This window comes from Pseudophryne corroboree, chromosome 3 (assembly GCF_028390025.1).
Source record: "Pseudophryne corroboree isolate aPseCor3 chromosome 3, aPseCor3.hap2, whole genome shotgun sequence".
Classification (NCBI taxonomy): Eukaryota; Metazoa; Chordata; class Amphibia; order Anura; family Myobatrachidae; genus Pseudophryne; species Pseudophryne corroboree.
Window position 1 is genome coordinate 167531278 of NC_086446.1, and position 16234 is coordinate 167547511.

At 46.3% G+C, this 16234-nt stretch overlaps 1 protein-coding gene across 4 annotated transcripts in view; it reads left to right on the forward strand.

Annotated features, from left to right (window-relative positions):
• Positions 1-9578: 9578 nt before the first annotated feature.
• Positions 9579-16234, forward strand: part of SMTNL1 (smoothelin like 1) — a 173403-nt gene continuing 166747 nt past the window's right edge. For 3 of the 4 annotated variants that reach the window (XM_063958572.1, XM_063958571.1, XM_063958573.1), the window contains exon 1: positions 9581-10251. In XM_063958572.1, coding sequence (XP_063814642.1) covers positions 9677-10251 — 575 coding nt within the window. In that variant the 5' untranslated portion in view covers positions 9581-9676. Of the gene's footprint in view, positions 10252-16234 lie in introns of all 4 variants that reach the window. The other variant, XM_063958574.1, reaches the window with a different exon arrangement.

Consider the following 16234-nt stretch of genomic DNA (forward strand, 5'->3'; position numbering starts at 1 on the left):
ACCATCTCAGATCCCCGTGTACTTTCTGGAGGCAATTGCTGCTGGTGAATGTCTCCATGGAGGAATTGATTATAATTCATTTTAATGAACATCATCTTCTCCACATTTTCTGGAAGTAACCTCGTACGCCGATTGCTGACAAGGTGAGCGGCGGCACTAAACACTCTTTCGGAGTACACACTGGAGGGAGGGCAACTTAGGTAGAATAAAGCCAGTTTCTGCAAGGGCCTCCAAATTGCCTCTTTTTCCTGCCAGTATACGTACGGACTGTCTGACGTGCCTACTTGGATGCGGTCACTCATATAATCCTCCACCATTCTTTCAATGGTGAGAGAATCATATGCAGTGACAGTAGACGACATGTCAGTAATCGTTGGCAGGTCCTTCAGTCCGGACCAGATGTCAGCATCAGCAGTCGCTCCAGACTGCCCTGCATCACCGCCAGCGGGTGGGCTCGGAATTCGTAGCCTTTTCCTCGCACCCCCAGTTGCGGGAGAATGTGAAGGAGGAGATGTTGACAGGTCGCGTTCCGCTTGACTTGACAATTTTCTCACCAGCAGTTCTTTGAACCTCTGCAGACTTGTGTCTGCCGGAAAGAGAGATCCAACGTAGGTTTTAAATCTAGGATCGAGCACGGTGGCCAAAATGTAGTGCTCTGATTTCAACATATTGACCACACGTGAATCCTGGTTAAGCGAATGAAGGGCTCCATCCACAAGTCCCACATGCCTAGCGGAATCGCTCTGTTTTAGCTCCTCCTTCAATGCCTCCAGCTTCTTCTGCAAAAGCCTGATGAGGGGAATGACCTGACTCAGGCTGGCAGTGTCTGAACTGACTTCACGTGTGGCAAGTTCAAAGGGTTGCAGAACCTTGCACAACGTTGAAATCATTCTCCACTGCGCTTGAGACAGGTGCATTCCACCTCCTTTGCCTATATCGTGGCCAGATGTATAGGCTTGAATGGCCTTTTGCTGCTCCTCCATCCTCTGAAGCATATAGAGGGTTGAATTCCACCTCGTTACCACCTCTTGCTTCAGATGATGGCAGGGCAGGTTCAGGTGTTTTTGGTGGTGCTCCAGTCTTCTGTACGCGGTGCCTGTACGCCGAAAGTGGCCCGCAATTCTTCTGGCCACCGACAGCAGTTTAGACTGCTAAACTAGTATGAAGAAAAAAACAACAACACAGGTATGCAATGTAGATGGATGGATAGTATAGTATTATATTACTTATGGACGACGAGTGCACTGACGACACAGAGGTAGGTACAGCCGTGGCCTACCATACTGCTGCTTATATATATAATATACTGTATAACGGACCTGGTGGACACTGTCAGCAGACTGCTAAACTAGTATGAAGAAGAAAAAAAAACACAGGAGTGTTTTTCAGGCAGACAAACGTATACTGGACTGGTGGTCACTGTCAGCAAAACTGTGCACTGTACTCCTGCTATAACTGCTCCCCAGTCCCCACAATTAGGCAGTGTGAGCAGAGCAGTGCACTCAGCACAGATATATCATGCAGCAGTGCAGCACACTGAGTGAGCACAGATATGGTGGTCGGAGCGTTTTTTTCAGGCAGAGAAACAAAGGATTAAACTCACTGGTGGTATAATCAAAACCCTGCACTGTACTCCCTAACAGCTGCTCCCCGTCCCCAATCCTCCCCACAATTATAACTAACTAAGTCACTCTGTGTTCTACTATAACGGAGAGGATGCCAGCCACGTCCTCTCCCTATCAATCTCAATGCACGTGTGAAAATGGCGGCGACGCGCGGCTCCTTATATAGAATCCGAGTCTCGCGAGAATCCGACAGCGGGATGATGACGTTCGGGCGCGCTCGGGTTAACCGAGCAAGGCGGAAGGATCCGAGTCGCTCGGACCCGTGTAAAAAAAAGGTGAAGTTCGGGCGGGTCGGATTCCGAGGATCCGAACCCGCTCATCACTAGTTATTTTAGTGTTCCCTTTATTTTTATGAGCAGTGTATATATATATATATATATATATATATATATATAAAACATACATTGGGTTTTCTGTGTATACCTGCTTAGTGGTCAGTTGTTAAATAATCAAGATACTGTATAGCCTATTGTTGGAAAAAACAGCTCAATCTTTTCAGCTGTTAATTAACAGGTTACAAATCTATAACAAGATTAATGATGTTTTTATCCATCATTGCGATACTTTGCATATTCAGAGAGGATACAATGCATTCAGCTTTCTAAATTCAATTTCACATTGTAATCAGGGCCGGTGCAAGGTTTCCCGACACCCTAGGCAAAACTTTAGCCTGCCCCCCCCCCCCTTCTTACACAGTGGTATGTGGTGGATGCCGTACATACAGGAGTCTGCAATTGTGGGGGTGGGGGCTAGCGGGCAACTTGCATGACTCTGCAATCGCAGGGGGGGGCAACATGTGGGAGTCTGCAATCGCGGGGGTGGGGGGTGGGGGGGAGGGGATGCGGACAACATGCCAGAGTCTGCGAATGGGCGAGGTGCGGACACTATGTCCGATTCTGCAATCGCTTGGGCGGGGGCTGCGGGCAACAGGCGGGAATTTGCAATCGCGGGGGGGGGGGGGGGGGGATTTGTGTTTTGCGGGCAACATGCCCAATTCTAAAATCGCAGTATGTTGCGAGGGGGGGTGCGGGCAACAAGCGGGAGTTTGCAATTGCGAGGGAAGGAAAAGGAAACATCTCAGAGTCTGCAATAGAAGGGAGGGTTGCGAGCAACATGCCTGATTCTACAGGGGCATTTGTGGGCAACATGTGGGAGTCTGCAATCACGGGGGAGGGGTACCTGAGTCTGCCATCCAGGGGAGGGGGGAGACTGAAACATCTGTCAAAGTCGAAAAATATCATAATGCATATGTCTTGTACTAACCTCATGCACATGCCCGCTGCTCGTGCACTCAGTCCGCCGTACGTGCACATATCCGCAAGTTGCGTAAGATAGCTCCGGCGATCGTGCGCATGATATGGTTATTTACGGCGGAGTTTGTGAGCGTGTAGCGTGTTATTAGCACATAGCATATTTAACCCAAATAGTGCATTTTGTAGATATAGTTCCCCTAGACCATGACAGCGAGTATTATTAGTTTAAACAGTTCCTGGACAGAGGGATTCGCCTTTGCATGATAGGAAGGGTCAGATAAAGGTTGGAAGGTGATGTCTAGTATCCAGCTGTAGGGCATTTTGAGGGTAACATTCCGGTGTTAGTTAGAGAAAGATCGCTTGCTCCTGCGTATAGTTATGTACAAAAGTAGATTATGAACATTAACTGTATTTACTGTAAATTACATATGCGGCGGAAATCCAGAGGATACCACCTACAAGAGCAGTTGAGAATGACATCGCCCACCTTTTCAAATCCACCTATGCTGTAATGTGGAGACATATCTCTGTGTCCAATGAACAATGAGATTACAGTGACCATTGTATTGTGTATGCATGTTGTGTATATAAGGACCATTGTTGCCTGGCCGGTCAGATGACTCTAAACGCTATCTGCATGACGAGCGGAGGACCGAGTTCGGGTTGCGCTTGCGAATATTCTCACGTACGTACATTCTCTGTAGCCATTATTCTGTTTAGATTTACTTGTTAGCCTGTAGTGTATAAACTGTACTGTTTTACCTTTTTTTGGAATCAATCCACGGTGGCCTTAGAACCCTGTGGTTTAAACTACAAACAGTGTTGTGTTTTCACTTTCCTGCCAGGGCTTTAAAGTAGATTTATCTGTTTAAGGTGTATAAGCATTGTTAAGGTGTACGCACTGCGGATACTTTGTATCGCCAGCGCTACTTAAGGTTTAAAGGTATTAACATCGTTACAGTACATTGCTGCCAAAGGTTTAAAGTATAAGCATATCATTACATTGTATCATTAACAAGGTTTAAAGGTTATCAACTGTGTGTGCGCTCGCTGTGTGTACTCTGTACACTCAGCGCAGCGTGTGTACGCCAAGTGCGTACCACGTGCAGGACTCTGTACGCAAATAGCGTACAAAGTGCGTAGCACGTGCACGTGGTCTAGCAGCCATAGCGGCTCAACGGTAATAGTGTACAAAGGGGTATAGCTTTGCGGTCTAAGATAATACCGACATTAACACATCCCAGAATCTGCAGTCGCACCGGGGTGTGGGGGCGGATTTGGTGGTGCATTCTACATGCCCCCAACTCTGCAATCGTGGGGGTGTTGCGGGCAACAAGCTGGAGTCTGCAATCGGGGGGACGGAGGATTATTGGCGATTGGACATCATGCCCGAGAACGCAATTCGCAGGGGGGGGGGGGTGAGGGAGAGAATCATGGCCAGTCCGCAATCGTGGGGGGTACAGGCATCATGCCCGAATCCGCAATTCGCGCAGTGGGGGGTGTGTGTGTTGTGTGGGTATCATGCCCGTTTTCACAATCATGGGGGGATGCAGGCATCATGGCCAAGTCTGCAATTCGTGAGGAGGCAGGTGCAGGCATCATGCCTGAGCCTGCAATTCGTGAGGAGGCAGGTGCAGGCATCATGCCTGAGCCTGCAATTTGTGGAGGGATGTGGGCATCATGCTCGAGTGTCCATATTCGTGGGGGGGGGGGGGTTGCATGGGCATCCGGGGGCAAAGACAGGATTTGTGTGGAAGGGTTTCCGTGGGATATAGATATATAATACACATCATGTATATAGTAGTCGTTGTGCGGGCATCATTACCGAGTCCACAATTGCGTGGGAGAAGGGGTGCGGGCATCATGCCCGAGTCCGCAATTTGCAGGGCAGGGGTGCTGGCGTCATGCGGGGGTTGCAGGCAGGGCCGGTGCTAGGGTGTTCAGCGCCCTCCTGCAAACTATACATTTTGCGCCCTCCTACAAATACAGATGTCGCCACTCTCATCCTACCAGCAAGCAGCCACATTGCGCTGATGACTAGCCACGGCAAGCTGCGTCCCATTCGCAGGAGTGTACACACCATGCGATCCTAATGATCGCGCGTGCATGCACACCCACAGGCATGCTTATTGTGGAAAACAAGTTGCATTTGCCACAATTAGCCTTTAAGCTGAGGCGGGACACATCTGTATGTCTGCTTCACATGTCCCTTTACTATGTTTCATAGGGGTCTATTCATGATGCAGTGTAAACAGTGGAGAAGTGAGCCAGTGGAGAAGTTGCCTATGGCAACCAATCAGTGTTGAGGTAACATTTATAAAGTGTATTCTATAAAATTATATAAGCTGATTGGTTGCCATGGGCAACTTCTTCACTGACTTACTTCTGCACACTTTTCACTGCTTCATGAATAGACCCACAGAAATGTGTAAAGAGAGAGAGGGTGATCGGGAGAGGGTTAGAGTCGGTGGGTGACAGGAAAGTCAGTAGGTAACAGGGAGAGGGCGACAGGAGAGAGAGCGGACAGGGAAAGGGTAACGGCAGGGAGAGGCAGTGGGAGAAGGGCAGAGAGTGAAGCTAGGGAGAGGCAGTGACCAGTGAGTGGAGGAAGGTGACAAGCAGAGGGTAAAAACAGAGGGTGACATGGAGAGGGTGGGAGTCACTGGGTGATATGGAGAGGGTGGGAGTCACTGGGTAACAAGCGAGAGAGGTGATGGGGAAATGGTGAGAATCAGCTGCCAACAGGTAGAGTGTAACAGAAGAGAGGTGACGGGGTGAGGGTAATACCCCTTTTACACCGCCAGCATATAACACGGGTTATTGCACATGAACATGCATAACCCGTGTTGCTGGCTGGTCTAAAAGGTTAGAGTTGGAATAATCCAGGTTGAGTGACCCGGTATTCCAACTCGTGTGGTTTGCACGGTTGTTCAACCCGGCAAACTGTGCAGTGTAAACGGGAGCCGGGTCGCATCGCCCCGGCTTCCCGTTTACAGTGAATGCGCGACCCCAGCCGAGTCACTGGCAACCAACGTCACCAAGCCGGCAATATGCGGGGTTGGTGAGTGCAGTGGGAAAGGGGGCTGATGCAGGGCGCAGCCGGGTAGCACCAGTGTCAGGCTCCCGGCTGCGACCCGCGCTGTTGGTCTAAAAGCGGTATAAGAGTCAGTGAGTGATAGGGAGAGGGTGTCAGGAGAGAGGTGACGGGCAGGGAGAGGCAGTGGGTGATAGGCAGTGGGAAAGTGCATTAATTAAAAAATAAAAACACATTAATATGCCACTCCCCCACACAAATTTTTAATATACCTTCCTCCCCTGCACACGTTAATATACCGTCCCCCCTCCCCTGCACACATTAATATACCGTCCCCCCTCCCCTGCACACATTAATATACCGTCCCCCCCTCCCCTGCACACATTAATATACCGTCCCCCCCTCCCCTGCACACATTAATATACCATCCCCCCTCCCCTGCACACATTAATATACCGTCCCCCCTCCCCTGCACACATTAATATACCATCCCCCCTCCCCTGCACACATTAATATACCCCCCCTCCCCAGCACACATAAATATACCCCCCCCTCCCCTGCACACATTAATATACCGTACCCCCCTCCCCAGCACACATTAATATACCCCCCTCCCCAGCACACATTAATATACCACCACCCCTCCCCTGCACACATTAATATACCCCCCTCCCCTGAACACATTAATATACCACCACCCCTCCACTGCACACATTAATATACCCCCCCCTCCCCTGCACACATTAATATACCCCCCTCCCCAGCACACATTAATATACCACCCCTCCCCAGCACACATTAAAATACCACCCCCCCTCCACTGCACACATTACTATACCACCCCCCCCTCCACTGCACACATTAATATACCTCCAACCCCCCCCCTCCCCAGCGGACCCCCCCCCCCCTTCCCCTCCCCTCCCCAGCACACGGTAAATTTATCACTTTCCCTCTTGTATGAGCAGCAGAATGTACCTGAGTCTGTGCTCCCCCGTATAATATGGCTGCTAGACCTGCTGGGCTGCTGCTCCTCACGGTCTGAAGGTTCCTCCAGTGCAGTCACATGTGCACCAAGGGACTTCCTGTTCCTGTCCATGCAGGAAGTAAGCTCAGGCAGCAGAGCATTGGGAGGTAGCTGCTCGGCTTCTGTGTGAGCACACTGCAGCATGTGGCTTTTGATCATCTTCAGCGTGTTGTGCCGCCCTCCAGTGGTCGGCGCTCATAGGCAGCTGCCTAAAGCTGCCTAGTGGTAGCGCCGACCCTGATTGTAATGCAAAGTTATTTATTATTAGGGTTTACAAGAAACTCGATGAACACACTGGAACTGATTCAGAAGTGGACACAGTGTTGATATTGCATAAAAAAAACTGATGCATGCATCTGAATCACAAGGCAGATGCGTACTGATTGTCTGTGTACAGAAACGCAGCACAGAATCGGATGCACAGTCTGAGAGTTTTAAGAAGCATTTCTGGAAGCTGCAAGTGGGCATCTCAGCAGGGCTGTCTTAACAGCAGTGTAGGCCCCTGGGCACAGCAATGCACTGGGGCCCCTACCCATCATCCAGCCGTAGAGCTGAGGGTGCTATCAGCGGCAGCTTTGATGTCCTGTGGTGGTAGGGGGGGTTCTATCTTCCACTCAGCATGTAGGACCTGGAGGAATAATCTCTGCTAATGAGTAATTACTCCTTTACTGCACAGATGAGGCGGGAGGAAGAACACTAAACTGTAGAAGGGGACATTGGGTTGAATGAAGGGGCCCTGGAACATGACTTCCAGGTGGTAGGGGGTGTTTAAAACGTAAGGGAGGGGTCGATAGTGGAGTGGGCTTAATATTCATCATTTTCTGGTGAGAGGTCAGCTTGCTTGACTGCAGATATCTCAAGTCCCTGGAAATAGATTTCTTAGCTTTGCATGGGATAAAAAAAAACTACAGAGTACCACCTTTCAGGAGGTACTGGGGACTTTGGGATCAGAGTTCAGAAGCCAGAGCAATCCACCAATGAAAATATAAAACTGCATATTAGGCGTGTGGAGCTGGAGCAGGGACCAGCTGCCTGAAGGCTGATATCTCTGGTTCTGGGCATAGTAGAGACAAGCTGCCAGTGTCCACCAAAAGGGGAGAGTCCCAGATTTTGGAATATGTCCTCAGAAAAATTCTAAAGTCAGACAGAACCCAAGATATCTGGCAGGGAAGAGTAATTAACATGCTCGGATGGGGACCACTGCTTTGAAGTCGGATATCGCCAGTTCCCCAGGGCCGATTTTCAAAAATCTGGTACCCCTGGAAAGAGGGGACCCTCAGATATCAGCCTAGGGCCCTTATACTCCTGGGGCCCTTGGGCAAGTGCCCATTGAGCCCATACGCAAATACGGCCCTGCATCTCAGTTGTTTAAAATTTGGTTGTTACATTAACATAAAGAGGCAGTCGTGACTACAGCGAAAGACGCAGGCGCATCTGCATCCATCTCTGAATCGGGCCCAATATAAGGTGGCATTGGCCAACAGGGCTTAGCTAAGCTTATTGAAGCTTGGTACATAGGGGAGCATAAGGGTCAGACTGAAGTGCCCCTTCAGAATAACGGGCAGTGCGGTCTACGGGATGCGGTCAACATCCCGCTGGACGGGATCCCGGCGGTTGAAATACCGCCGCCAGAATCCTGACCGCCACAATCCCGACATATTCTCCCTCCGTGGGTGTCCACGACACCCATAGAGGGAGAATATAATAGTGTGCCGAGCATAGCGAGGCACCGTGCCCGCAGCGTGGCGAGCGAAGCGAGCCCGCAAGGGGCTGCGTTCCGCTCGCCACCCCTGTCGGGATTGTGTGGTCGGGATTCCGGCGTCGGTATTTCGACCGCCGGGATCCCGTCCAGCGGGATTACGTACTGATCCCCGGTCTACAACATTAATTAGCATTTTGCATGAGATATCTTTTAATATTGTTATATAACCACAAATTATTAATAATCATGCAGAAAATGCAGTTTCTGCATGAATTAAGTAATGGGGCTTATGTATTAACCTGGAGAAGGCATAAGGAAGTGATAAACCAGTGATAAGTTTAAGGTGATAAACGCAGCAGCAAATCAGCTCCTGTTAATTTACATATTGGAGCTGATTGGCTGGTGCGCGTATCACCTTGCATTTATCACTGGTTTATCACTTCCTTATGCCTTCTCCAGGTTATACATCTGCCCTAGTCCCCAAAGTTTTTATATTGTGCTCAAGTGGATATATATACTAAAAAGACATTCTCTTATTTAAAAAGACTTTGAATAAACGTTCTGGTTTATACTTGTTCCAGACTATTATACTTGTCTTATACCTGTCTTGTTGTAATAAATAATTTTTACGCAGCCCACTGCTTCTCCTGCTGAATGATTGCTTAGTCAGGCACTGCCACTTACACCTTGCATACTGCAGATGTTGCTCAGTTAAGTTTCAATGCAGGATTATTTTGACAGCACTGAGCATGCACAAACACACAGAACTGTTTGTGCCAGTATTTATGGGGATACCCAGGGAACACTGAAAAGTGACATAATACAAAACTGTTTTTAGCTTTCCAGGGACAGAGAATCAAGGTGACAGCTGGCAGAGTGTGGGGGTGGCTAAGGAGGATGCATAAAGCCTGCTAATCCCGAATAAAAATAGACACCCACCATGCTCGGTGATAAGTAGGAGGGAATAAAGGCTGCAGGGCAGAACACACACTTCTAAGAGCAGACAGCAGTTTTACTAAAAGGACATTCTGTACAGAGATGGTAGAAGAACAGCCCCATCTCTTGACAGAAGAACACCTAGAAGAGCTTAATAGAAGTGACAAAGACTCAGAGGACACTTGGGAGGACACAGTTATTGAAATGGAAGTTGGCATAAAAGAACATCATACAACAGAGGAAACTCCTGTGTCAGATTGTAAGACTGATGGAGATGTCACAAAAGATGTTGGACCTGCCAGTGAAGTAGGAGAAGGAACAGTCGAAACAGGGAAGGAGACAACAAAAGATGAAGATGAGGCCACCGATCTGGGGAAAGACAGCTCTAAATCCACAGGAGAGATAAAAGAATCAGGGGATACAGTGATATCACAAGAGGAGACAACTGAAAGAGAAGAAAACGCAGTTCCAGAACAAAATGAACCAATCGCATCAAATCAAGAAAATGCTACAAAGGATTCGTCCAATCATAAAACAGAAACACAGGAGGAAGATCCTGCAGGTGCCCAGAGAACGTGCACTGCTCTTGATGATGGAGGTACAGAGGAGGAACTTCACCCCAATGCTACAGAAACAGCTGATAATGCAAATGGAGGTAGCAATGCTCAGACAGCAAGGTAACACCCTGTAAAGCTCATGGTACAAGCAAAAAATACAATGATCAAGCTTAGAAAGGGTCCGTTCACTTGCTAATACCTTTTCCATAAATTTGTACATAGCCACCTACAACATTTAATAAATACATTGATTTACCTTTCTGGCAGGGGCGTAGCCAGAACTTTGTGGGCCCTATAGCAACATTTGGAAGGGGTCCCGTCCCAATGCTTCTGGAGCAGTGTTTGCCAACCTCTGTCCTCAAGGAACACCAACAATCCATGTCTGAGTGATATCCATGCTTGAGCATAGATGGGAATATCAAAATAACGTAGGTACTAAGGGGGTAAATTTACTAAAGCTTCTAAAACAGATAATTGGTGTTGCTGCCCATAGCAACCAATCAGATGCTGTGTATCATTTCTGTATTGCCTTTTAGAAAATCATAGACAGCACCTGATTGGTTGCTATGGGTAACATCACCAATTCACTGTTTTAGAAGCTTTAGTAAATTTACCCCTACACGTCACCTGTGCTCAAGTATGGCTATCATTAAAAGCTGGACCGCTAATAGGCCTTGAGGATCATGATTGGTAATGCCTGTTCTAGAGAGACACCTCTCCACAGCAGTTGTAAATTTTATGCCCCATGAAAGTGTCCTAGTTATTTTTCTGAACCATAATAGTGCCTTTATGTTATGCCCCATAGGAGGGCACTAGTTTATTTTATGAACCACAGTGGTGCCCTAGTTCAGGTTATTTATGTCACATTGTAGGGCTGCCAGTACACATTATGCAAAACAGTAACCCAATTTCACATTATGACATACAGTACAAGGTCCCCAGTTCATATTATGTCACATTACAGTGCCCCCAGTTCATATTAATGCCACACTATAGTGCATCTACTTCATATTATGTCACATTACAGTGCCCCCAGTTCATATTAATGCCACACTATAGTGCATCTACTTCATATTGTGGCACATTGCAGTGCCCCAGTTCATATTAATGCCACACTATAGTGCATCTACTTCATATTGTGGCACATTACAGTGTCCCAGTTCATATTAATGCCACACTATAGTGCATCTACTTCATATTGTGGCACATTACAGTGCCCCAGTTCATATTAATGCCACACTATAGTGCATCTACTTCATATTGTGGCACATTACAGTGCCCCCAGTTCATATTAATGCCACACTATAGTGCATCTACTTCATATTGTGGCACATTAGAGTGCCCCAGTTCATATTATATAACATTATAATGCCCTCCAGTTTATTTTATACCACATTACAAAGCGCAAGTCTAGGGGCATAACCAGATATATTGTAGGCCCAAAAGCAAAAGTTTGTAAGGGCCCCTATGTACCACCCAACAGTGAAAAATATATATAACACATGTAACTGTGACAGGGAAGGAGGGCCCCTCTCAGTTCTGGGCACCATAGCAGCGGCACTCCATGCACCTGTGGTAGCTACGCCCTTTCTTTCTGGTATACTTTTTCATTTTCAGCTTCCAAATACTGTATTACCAGGAACATTTTTTTTTCTTGGTCTGGACTACAACACTCTCTGTGATACAACAACTGTTTACAGCAAGTAGAGCATCAATATACAAAGGCAATATAATTACCATGAAAATTAACATTAAGATTTCTTAAATATTCAGTATATACACAGCAATAAAAAAAATTGTGGTCACACTTTTTCTTGCACCCCTGTTTTCCATATGTAAGTAAAATGTTAAGAAATTCCCCATGTATTCAATAATTGTTATGCTTGGGTGTGATTTTGGGCCTAATTTAGACCTGATTGCTGTGCTGCAAATGACACTGTCCTGAGATCAGATAGTCGCCGTCATGGGGGAGTGAAAATTTTCCCCCATGCAAGTGTGCGATTGCATGTGTACGATGTGCGAAAATTCCCCTCAGTCAGCGGACAGCTGCAAAACCATTCGCATCACACTCACCATCTAATGTTTTTCCCATTCTGTGCAGTATGTGCAGTCTGTGTGTAGCTCAATACTTACTCCTCCAGTGCGAGGAAATCAGGCTGATCGGGGCCGGAGCTGACGTTACACTCTCTCCCTGAAAACGCTTGGGAACGCCTGCGTTTTACCAGACACTCCCAGAAAACGGCCAGTTACCACCCTACAAACGTCCTCTTCCTGTCAATTTCCTTGCGAACAGCCGTGCGATCTAAATTTTCGCACCATCCTGTCGCTGTTTGATGATGCGCATGAGCATTGCGGTGCATACGCATGCGCAGTAGTACGATAATCGCCTGCTGTGCGAAAATACACAGCAGTGATCAGGTCTGAATCAGGCCCTCTGTCTCTTTAAAAGAGTGGGACAGGTCCTAAACCCATGATAGAAGCATAATGTGTATTTAAAATCCTAAAGATGCCTGAGAGCAGTGCTCATATATTTGAAAGTCAGTGTAGGGACTGACCAATAGGGAATAGCCATGATGGGGCTGGCCAGCATGCAATATTTTGGAACTAAAATTCCCTGAATTCAGATGAATTACAGTTTGAAGTGTTATTAGGTGAGTGCTGAATTTGTATGACTTTTTATTATTTATGTTATTACTTAAATGGTGTGGTCACAATACCACCCGCACCGCGGATGTATGAGTGTTGTAGATTAAAGCCTATTATATATATATATATATATATATATATATACAGTAGATAGATATATATATATATATATATATATATATATTTTATTTTATTTTTCCTAGGGGTCCCCCTGAGATATTAGTGTACCGGGCCCCAAGATTTCTGTTGCCACCCCTGCTGGCCACTAGAGAGCAAAGACCCTGGCACAATGCCAGAGTCCTTGCTTTCTATGTGCGGTGCCATCTTCCTGAAGAGACCACCACAGTGCAGGTATACGGGGCGCACGCGGGGAAGGGGGCCCTTAGCTGACCCAGGCCACAACCGGGCCCCTCCAGCAGCTCAGGCCTGGGTAACCTGTAGCCGCCCCCCCTACCCACTTTGTCAATGTGTGCTAGGACCTTGAGAAAGATGGATGTACCACCGCACAGCTGTTGGATCAGGCTGCTAGTTTTCATGTGAACTGAGCATGGGGCACTCAGGGCCGGCTCTACAAATAGGCAGCTTTAGGCAGCAACAAACCAAAAGAAACCAAACAGGCTAGGGGTGAAAGGGATGGCTCACCTTAGTATGAGGGAGAAGTGACGCACTAGAGACTAGACTGTAAAAGCAGTGGCGCACCCAGGGGGGGGGGGGGGGGGGTCCGAGCACCCAGAAACCCCCCTCCATTTTTTAGTTGCATGACTATTGTTAATGGTTGTCTAGCGTCCTCTGCAGCCTGGTGTCTTCCTGGTGGCACTTGTAAGTGCTTAATAAAAGTTTACTTTATTTTAATTATAGTACATATATATCCATGTGCATACATATATACACATGTATATATATATATATATATATATATATAAACACACATGATATATATACATGCGTATATATATATATACGCGTACTGTATGTATATATATATATATATATATATGTATATGTATGCCTGTTTAATATGCTATGTATATATGTATGTATATATATATATTATATATATATATATATATATATACGGTATATATATGTGTAGATAGATATATATCTGTAGATATATATATATATATATATATATATATGTGTGTGTACATATATATATATATATATATATATATATTATACACACACACACACACACACACACACACACACACACACACAGACACACTAGTTTTGCGGACCCAGCACATACTGGGTCACCTCAGTCCCCACCCCCGTGCTTGGCTCCACCCAGTTCTGGAAACCCCCCCATGCAAATCCTGCGTTTGCCACTGAAAAGCCTTAAGTAAACCAGCCAGAGTAAAGAACTACTGTACTGAATGTAACTAATAATGTGTACTGTATGTTAATTCACCTTGAGGAACTTTTACTTATCCTTTAATTTTAATAATTTTCTTCACGATGTGCAAGCAATGGATATGCTTGTAGACAGCAGTTCTGCATTGCCTTTTTTTTTTTTACTAAACATGTTACATGAAAACTTTGCATGTCACATGTAGGAAAGATAAATAATGATATGCAGAAATGTGCAAGTAAATGGTGTAAAAAGGGAAATTGGTAGGGGCACGCATTCAAGGGCATATCCCTAAAATTAGCCTGTTCATTGAAATCAGGAGCAGGTGGCAACTATCAGTATAATACCTGCTGTGTCACCAGCACTGGCACAACATGCGCAGCAGAGTATGCAAAACAGGGAAGCACCGGGCTGGAGAGGCACTTCCCATTCTGCTACCCTGCTGCAGCGACTTTACTGTATTACTGTCTAGTGTATCTTTAGATGTACTACTGGTTGCACCATCAAAACTTGCAACTGTCCTATGGCAGGTGCAGTTTATCCATCTGACCCTTCAATGTGAGCGGTTGTGCATCACTATATGCAGGCGCTTTCAGCAACACACATGTGAAACTCCCATAAGATCTGTATACATCCACCTTACAGTCACTGTCCAGAAATACTCCTTACATTTCTGCTACTGTACATGAGAGTGTAGCGAGGGTGGCTCTGGTGGAGCGCGAGCTCAGTGCACCAGAAAAATTAGAGGGCACGCCACTGTCTGCCCCCTCCCTCCACCCGCTATACCACAGACCACTTTACAGGCAGCCACAGAACAGGAGGAGCAGCAAAGGGGCACACACTGACTAGTACTCAGAGACTAGGTAGTGGACAGGACAGGCCAGAGGCGATAGCAGGAGACACTGACAGCCAGCACATGCAAGAGCTCTGCCCGCCCTCTCTATATGTCTCACTGTTTGATTGTAGCTGTGCAGCAGTGTTACTTCTGTCCTGGTACACCACTGCTCCCGCTGCTGCAGCACTTCTTTCTGCCCCTTCCCCTGGCTGCTGCAGTACACTTTCTGCCGCAGCTGCTCCAGCACCTCTCGGCTACATTGATTCTGAAGTACCTCTCTCTGCCCCAGCTGCTGCATTCACTACTCTACTGTGGTGTGTAAACGTGCATAAACAACTCTACTGTGGCATAACATGTATAAGCAGCTTTACTGTGTTATGTAACATGTATAAAGGGCTCTACTGTGTGACTATGTGTATAAGGGGATCTACTGTTTGATGTAAAGTGAATAGGGGGTACTACTGTGTGGTGTAATGTGAATAATGGACAATAATGTGCGGTGTAAATGTGAATTCGCCATGCCCCTTCCCCATGAAGCCATTCCTATTTTAAACATTGGGGGCACCTAAAGGAAACTTTCGCCCTGAGATCCACAAGGTGTAGGGTCAGCCCTGTCATCAATTAAGGATGTTTTTTTTTTTTTATCAAAACAATGTTTGTTGAAGAAAGGTAAAGATAGATGTACAAGATTCCATGTCTGGATTCATAGTGGAGAGGTACAAATAATAGAAATACGAGGTAGGTCAAGGTCATACAATAATGTCTCGGTATGTGGAAAATACATGCATAATTACATATAGTACATGTAAGAATTTGGTAATAAATGATATCCATAGGATATATTCCACTCCTATCGTCTAGGGTTACCATTTCGCTCAGTGAAATGTGAGATCTGGTATTAAAGAAACACAATGGTATCTAGTGGAAGTAAAGACTTGTTATAAACCTTAGTATCTGACCATATAGCCCCTTAACTGCTGAGAGTCCACTACAGACAAGGAGAAAAAAGAAAATGAAGAGATAATAACCCTTCTTCAAATAATTTTCTATTTTATAAAGAAGATTGGTTAGGTAGAAATTTGAATTCGTATAGATTGTAGAGGGAAGAGAAATGAGAGGAGAAAGAAAGAAAAAAGAGGGGGGGGATGGGAGAAGGAAGGAGGGGGAAAAGGGGGGGTTGGTCAAGACATGAAAACAGGACAACATACAGCATCATTCTCTAAAGGAAGGACTATACCATAAGGTTGTCAGATTGCATGTATGTCCTG